This window comes from Pygoscelis adeliae, unplaced genomic scaffold (genome assembly GCF_000699105.1).
Source record: "Pygoscelis adeliae isolate BGI_AS28 unplaced genomic scaffold, ASM69910v1 Scaffold294, whole genome shotgun sequence".
NCBI lineage: Eukaryota > Metazoa > Chordata > Aves > Sphenisciformes > Spheniscidae > Pygoscelis > Pygoscelis adeliae.
Genome location: NW_008824722.1, coordinates 3,226,289 through 3,232,268, shown reverse-complemented (window position 1 = coordinate 3,232,268; position 5,980 = coordinate 3,226,289). Strand labels below are relative to the sequence as shown.

The window sequence follows — 5,980 nt, the reverse complement described above, 5'->3', positions numbered from 1 at the left end:
TGAAGATCACCGGGATCCCAGGCAGCAGCCTCTTCCGCCGGGCGTGTGCCCTGGGCGGCTGGCCGCAGTGGCCCGGCTCTTGCGAAAGAAGGCCGAGCTTTCCAAGTGTGTGCTATCGGCTTCGGGCGGATCCAGAGAAACGCAAAATACGAAATTAGCCTTCGGCTGATTATTTAAATTAACGATCCCAGGCAGGGACGTAAACTTAGCCGACGTACGTAACCTTTCGTCTGATACGTTGAAAACACAATAGCAGATTTTTTTCTTTCCTGTAGGTGATCCATAAACTTGCATAAGTACATGAATTTGCATAATCATTATAAAGTTTTCCTTTGAAGTCCATCGTGGCGCGTATTTCATACCAAACGTTTCTCCAGGGATTTCTGCTCGCCCCTGGCCTTTCTACTGGATGGTTTGCCTTCCCTGTAGTAGTTAACTCTTCCTGTATGGGTTTGCTCATTCATTCCCCGCTAACACACGCATATTCCGAAGAGAAGTACTAATGCTGTCTGCATGTTCACTGTCTTTTTATAGTTCTATAAACAAGGCACTGGTACATAACACCTCAATCTATTCTCATCCACACGGGTCCAGCCTATACTTGAGTCCTCTATAAGGTTTGCCCCGGGTGCCTCTTTCCCGTCTGTTCCCTCTCCTGTCCTTTGGTGGGAGCTCTGGTGATTAGGAGCTGGTTTTAAAGCGGCAACTTCAGGAACACCAAACACCAGCAATATGAGTCAGCCCAAGGCCTCTGCATCCCAGAATGTGGCCAGAGCAAACCACAGACTTCATTTTCAGTGGTGGAGACGGTTTTTGTCACAGTGCTACACTCAATGACCCAGATAATGCCTTTTCTCTTCCCTGTCATGGCTCTGATGTAGTAACTACCTTTAGATAGCTCAATATGCCTCCTGTAGCAGAATACACAAAAAAATACACTGGGTTTAGTTGGAGGCCAAGAGCCTCTTACTGAAGTACTTCGACTCTATGTGCACTTTCCTTTCTGCCATCACATGCCATCGTGTGTTGCAGGTGCATCTGCCTGGGTCCCTGACCCTTGATCTGAGGCACATGTCTACTCCCTGACCCATGTGTTTACATGTTTCTACATGATGGGGTGCCTGCTATTCAGCCATGTGGTGGGGAGGAACAGCCGGGAGTTGGGGTAGGGAGCAGCAAGGAGCAGGCTGAGGGTGGATATATTTTTCTTGCATGTTTGATGCTGTCGACACGGATCTACAGCAACATCCCTGATAATATTTCCACGTTTGTTTAGCCAGGAATCAGCAGCCATCCTGTCCTGCTGTGGGCGTTACTGAAATGACCCTCAGGTGCTATTTCGAATTCCAACACCCTATTTCCTCTTAGGTTCCTTAAAAACATTTTGTGCATTGTTTTAATAGCAGTCAAGGCAGAGTGCCTACCAAACATGCAATAAAATTTGCTTTGAACAGCTCCACAGGGGTTATCCTACCTGATAAAAATCAGTGCAGGGAAAATACTGGTGGTGCGTCTTATGCACTAAGTACTTGCTGAAATGATGATAAACTGCAATCCAAGCAAAACAATCTGCAAAAGATAGAAAGAATGATCTGTTATTTACCTAATAGCAGGCATTCTGGACTGAAACACAATTCATTCAAGTTTCACACCATATATTTTTGTATTTTGATGTGCTGTTTATGTAAAGCACGTCGTTACTTAACTGTTCACCTGTATCTTCTGCTTAATCCTTTTCCTACACCCTATGAAACCCAATTATTCTTTGTCCATGCATCTGTTCACCTGCTCCATAATCATACCAGTCCTTTTTGCACATTTGTTTTCTTTTGACCCATTTTTCAAGGAGTAGCCATACATTTTCTCCTGTTTCTTTTTGCATACGTTAAAAGAATTCCCCCTGCAAATCTGCTGTGTGCCAGTATACTCTCTCAAACCTGTTCCTAAATTAGATAAAACTCAATAATTTCCAGTCAGTTGGTATGTTATGATCATTACTTCCTGCATTGATCGAAATTATTTTTATTTTTGTTTTCCTCCTCCTGCCAACTGTGTCCACCTGTGAACTCTTATTGCTTACTCTGCAGATTCATAGCATCTGCAGCTTTCTTACTTGCTATGTATGCCTAGGGAAAAAATGGTGCAGTCTCCAAGCGCTACAGCTGTGCAAATAGTAGATGACAGGCACAGTTTTCCTGGTGGAATCCCTCCTGATTAGACCTGACATACCATAATCTTCTACCTGTTCTACTCTTCTAGTTTTATTTTTCCAGTTATTTTTTCGTGTCCTCAAGATTTGTATTGCTTAGGATCACACCAACCTCTCTGTAACTGTAGGTATAACATTTGATACCTCCTAGTCTGGTAAAAAAGATTATTTTCATAATAGTTTGCATGTATTTTAGTGACTGTCTTATTTGATTTCTAAATTCCCTTGGAAATCTTGTCTGAAGAGAAGCTAGTCTTAGAAGCTTGTCCCTGCTTAGCAGTTTGTTCAGACATCTTTTCTGCTGGTGTCTTAATCACGATCATTATTTTGATGATCTGGGGAAAAATTGCTCTGAGATAAATGTATTACTACCTTGTGCAGGTAAATTGTGCAGGTTCTTTGCAGCATGTATTTCTTAATGATGCTTTCTGTTCTGAGGTCTGCAAACTAACCAGTTATCTTGTAGGCTATTTCTAACATACTTCAAAATTCTTATTTATTTTTATATATTTAACTGTTTCTTCTTCAAGTATTATTTAATCTTCCTAGTTTTTATTTTACATTTTATCTCTGTAGGTTAGACCCCATTTTACTGGTGTCACTAGAATCAGATTTCTGATTGCTGAAGGATTTTTTTTCTTGAATAATCTTGTTTCTTGCTAATTAATACTTTTTATTGCTATTCTGCTTATTTTTTATGTAAACGTATATTTATTTTTTATCATATAAGCTTCACTAGTTTCCACACCAACTTTCATGCTTTTAATTGTCTCATTTTTACTCCAAGGAAATTTTTGACTAGCTGCATAACATTCTTGAAAAGCCTCCTTAAAAAGTGGCAACTTGTACTTGGTCTTCCTCTGAAGTTCTTCACCATAAGTGATGGTGGCTGGAGGCTGGCTGCTGGCTGATAGCTCTTGTAGTCGAACAAGCGCCTCAGAGATACCAATGAAACGCTGTATTCTGAGAGACAAATCAGGGCGAAGGCACTGCCACCCACAACACAGAATAGCAACATTTGTGGAAAAAGTTTGATGGGCTCCGATTTCTCAACATCAAACAGGATTGTAACAACAATCAGTTAGTGAAAATCACCAACATCTAAAAGGTTCCAAATGTCACCAGAGCTGTATAATTATCTCATTAGATTTCATTACCTCTGATCATATTTAACATTGTACATTCAGGACAATTTTCCTGAATGAGAGGCTCCTGATATGACAAAGAGAGAGAAAAAAAACTTGTGGTTCTCTTTTGTGATCTTCTGTTCCCAGGGATTTTATCTCATGAGATTGGAGGGACTTGTTCAGAAGTGATGCTCCTTGCTCCATTATCTCCACTATAAACAGATACTCTGTACAACTGATCAACCTTGTTGTACAACCACCTCGTTTTTGTTAGTCATGGTCTGTAATTTCTCCAGCATTTAGTTCCATGATCTCAAACTTCTCATTTTCTAGCTCCGCTCTACTTTCCACACGATTTTATAACAGATGAACATTTAAATTACTGATATTCTCTGGACACACTTTGTGTATAAAAACTGGAAGTTCCTTAGTTTTGTCTAGCTGTTATCCACGCTCCTGATAAATATTTTATAGTTTGGGTAGCTTATTGTTCTGTGGCATGCTTTTCAGGAAATGGTATAATCTATCAATTTCATACAGTTCTTTTTTCCAAAATAACTTTTATGTTTACATTTAAATCCTTTCTTGTTTTACCTCTCTCTGCAGGCTGTTCTTAGTAGCTACACCACTTCCTATATCAAGAAAATGACTAAAGTACATGTACATTCACTAAATCTAGCTTATGAACTCTGAAGTATGAGGAGATTAGCAATACTAACTCACATGCACAATTGCATCTTTATACCTGATCTCTTCACTGACATTTAGGAGAGCAGAGATCTCCATTTATATACAGAAATTTATATATATGTTTATAATGCACATATACATACAGTTATACACACATATACATACCTATATAAAAATGAATTTAATATTTCATATCCAGAAAGAAGACTGAAGGGGAGAAAAGCTCCTGTCAAGTATCTATGGTTTTTTTTGTATCAAGGTAACAGGCAAAAATGAGCCACAGTTGGAGACAAAGAGAAATGGAAATATTGAGGTCAAACTCTTCCTATAAATCTGCAGGTCTTTCTACATAGGCCTGTGGAAGAACACAACATGAAAATAACACGAGAGAAACAAGTAGAGACCTTTTATTAAGTTCTTCTATTATTTATGCTTGTGTGTCTGTAAGGTTTTTTATTTATTTAATTTTAGTAGTCAGATTGTTCTTTTTTCATGAGCTAAGGCAAGAGGGACATTAGCCTGTGCAGTTTTAAAAAAAAAAAAAAGTGCATATAATTCCAGTGTGCACAAACTGAATACAAAGAGCATAAATAGAAAAGCACCTCTGTCATCAGGGACATAAGGATTCAGAAACACACTATAATGCTGAATAAACAGGGACAGAGGTTTCACATCTAGTCCAGCTCTTTCCAAAAGCCGTTGCTTTTCAAAGATAGAAAAGGCGGCTAATCTGTGGCCATCGTCACAAGTTCTGCTACAGTTAATGAGTTTAAATTAGATTTAAAACCAAGTCAGGTGAATATATCCTTTGCTCTCTATATATTTTTATTATAACTAGTATATTAAATGATAGAAAACAATGTTTTTCTTTTAATTTGTAAACACTGTTTCTCAGAATATATTTTAGGCCTATTAAAGATTTATGGTGCGTAACTTTTGAAAATCAGAATTTACCATTCACCATGCAGCAGAATTGCTATTAAATAGCTCCAACATGATGTAGATACCCGGGTATGGCGGTCCCATTTTTCATCTGGGGTGTGCAGACAAGGATGAATCAGCAGTAGCATTCACTTTGCAATGCCAGTTTATACTTTTTCTTCTATTTACTGTGTGTGTGTCTGAACATCTGAATACACCCCAAAGATAGATTGAGGTGTGATTAACAGATATCAACAATAGCTTGTACTCTCTTATCTTCTCCTTAAAGGGTTAATTTTGCAGTATAGACTTTTGTTTGGTAGTATAACTTGCAAAGTAAAAACTTCTGTTTATGTTATAAGAGGTCCTTTGAAGAACTGCATGAGGATCATTCTTATCTGTGTCAACTTTTAAGTGTATCTATCTTGGGGGCTCTTTCATCTTCCTTTGTGGAACATTCAGTCCTGAACGTTCCTCATAAAGGAAGAAAATGCCTCCTGCTTTCCATACGACTCTGCATTGACTTGCTTGTTGTACTTCTTATAGAGGCAGTTACTTCAGATTTGTTTGTTACACTTTTAACTGATTCATAACTGTAAGTTTTGTGTGATGGGTATAGTAATAGCAACATTATAGTGTGTTTTGATACTGCCCTGAAAGCATGCAATAAGACAGGTATGTGTTTGTAATAAACAAATTGGATTTGATTCTCAGATTCCTGATACCCAGTAAAAACCTAGCTTGTTTTCAATGTGCGAAACAGATTTGTGGAGTAGTTTCTTACTTGATTGTCTGAAATTCTCATTGGATTCTGGAGGGAATTTCTTCAGGATATTATACTACACATAGACTAGATTTAAAGCTTAAAGGAAAGCCTTAATTAGTTTTAAGCTCCCACATGACTTTATTGGAGGATTAGAGGTCTGAGTGCTCCTGTATTTTTTTGATAACTCTTATTTACATCAGCATGGTGCTCACACACAGCCACAGACACAGCTTAGAAGACCCAGATAAGAAGTTGCCAGGAACTCCT

General features: G+C 38.4%; 1 protein-coding gene across 1 annotated transcript in view; it reads right to left on the bottom strand.

The window, feature by feature from the left end:
- The window catches only part of BTAF1 (BTAF1 RNA polymerase II, B-TFIID transcription factor-associated, 170kDa), a 53,414-nt gene extending 49,292 nt beyond the window's left edge, over positions 1–4,122 (bottom strand). The window contains 2 exon segments of the mRNA XM_009323325.1: positions 3,059–3,198; positions 4,060–4,122. Of these exon segments, the coding sequence (XP_009321600.1) occupies positions 3,059–3,198; positions 4,060–4,122 (203 nt within the window).
- Between the last annotated feature and the right edge of the window lie 1,858 nt (positions 4,123–5,980).